The sequence below is a fragment of the Drosophila rhopaloa genome, unplaced genomic scaffold (genome assembly GCF_018152115.1).
Source record: "Drosophila rhopaloa isolate 14029-0021.01 unplaced genomic scaffold, ASM1815211v1 contig_3, whole genome shotgun sequence".
NCBI lineage: Eukaryota > Metazoa > Arthropoda > Insecta > Diptera > Drosophilidae > Drosophila > Drosophila rhopaloa.
The window spans coordinates 25742273-25743691 of record NW_025335123.1 but is presented as its reverse complement, the minus strand read 5'-3'; the positions used below and the strand labels follow the sequence as shown (position 1 = coordinate 25743691).

General features: G+C 40.0%; 1 protein-coding gene across 1 annotated transcript; it reads right to left on the bottom strand.

The window, feature by feature from the left end:
* Positions 1-286: 286 nt before the first annotated feature.
* LOC108042995 lies at positions 287-887 on the bottom strand. Its single transcript, XM_017121524.2, has 2 exons — positions 658-887; positions 287-522 (listed from the first exon to the last, which is right to left on the bottom strand). Exons 1-2 carry the CDS (start codon positions 865-867, stop codon positions 358-360), a joined length of 375 nt encoding a protein of 124 aa, XP_016977013.1. The 5' UTR covers positions 868-887; the 3' UTR covers positions 287-357.
* Between the last annotated feature and the right edge of the window lie 532 nt (positions 888-1419).

The window sequence follows — 1419 nt, the reverse complement described above, 5'->3', positions numbered from 1 at the left end:
AAAGTGGCTACAAAACTTTTACGCTGCTTGTGAATTAATTAAAAGATGAACTGGGCAGGCCAACAAAAGACAAAAAGAAAATAATAAAAGATAAAACTGTAGGGAAGTATAAGAAGTTTAGTGGGTGTAACACAAAGCAGCAGTGTCTTTGGGGTTAACTGCTGATAGGTCCTGTAACCCTTAAGAAAACCTCTATTTTATGGCACCTTTCACTAAGCTAGATTCAAGTAAAAGAAAACATAGACCACAAAATGTGTAAAGAACAATTACTAAATTTATTATAAGGTTTTTTTATAGCAAGGCAATATCGTGCTTGGTCAACATAAAATTCAAATGCAATTAGCCCAAGTCTTATGCTTATGAACGTGGAGAACGACTGAAAGATTGTGATTTGATTAACTTCTTTTGTATCCCTTGGGACATATCAATCAGACTACGCTCAAGGAGCAAAGGATGGACTCCAGTGCGAACGACCAGTTCCTCAAAGCCAATGATTTCCACTGCTTCGTCCTGTTCCAAAATCTGCGAAAGAAATACAGATCATAATGATGAAATGATTGCTAAATTGGTGGCTAAAATATACTGGGTGCTGAAATGTAGTCAGGTATTCTGCATTCACGTGTTTTTAATTTGTACATATATTTCTTTTGAGCTCACCTCATCTTCCTCTAAGCAAAAATTCTCGAAGGCGTCCTCTATTTTGACTGGCTTCATTCGGTGCAGCTCCTTGGCCAAAACTTTGATGGTCTTGGTCAAAACCTTTGGCGAGGCTTTGGTAAGATGGAGAATGTCCTCGAAGGTCAGCAGCTCTTCATTTTCCAACTCCGACTTAATGCGATTGTAGTGCTCTTCCATTGAAAAATCCATTGTAAGTAATTTTGCTGGTATAGTCGTTTGCTTTTTGAATGGCTCACTGTGAATGACAGTTGATAAAATTGTACAGGCTAGCTGATCAATCGGGTTGAAGAATTGTAATCCGAATTCCCTTTTATACAGTAGGCAATGGTTTTTACCTTCACGCTGATTTGAGACCTCAGTTCAGTCCGCTTCACACAGTCGCTCAGTCGAGATCGTATCTTAAAACAGTCCCGTATTTTTCTGAATAAGTCTTTATATTTCTTTAATAATTTTACAAAATTTCAAAATGATCCCGGAATTGGTTTTCATGATCGGACCCGTGGTCTCGTCGATTGTTTATGGAATCGTCAATATGTCGTCGGTGGCAACGAAGGGCCGTGAATTTCAACGCATTACAGAAGTCCTGGTCTTGGAGGAGCAGCTCCAGGATATTATTGATACCGGCAATGCCCAACATCTGGAGGTGGACGAGGAACAGGAGACGCTTGCGGAGGTGCTCATTTCCGGATTCAGGGTGGATGTGATCTCCCAGTTCCAGAATGGCCGCAAATAACTGACAAA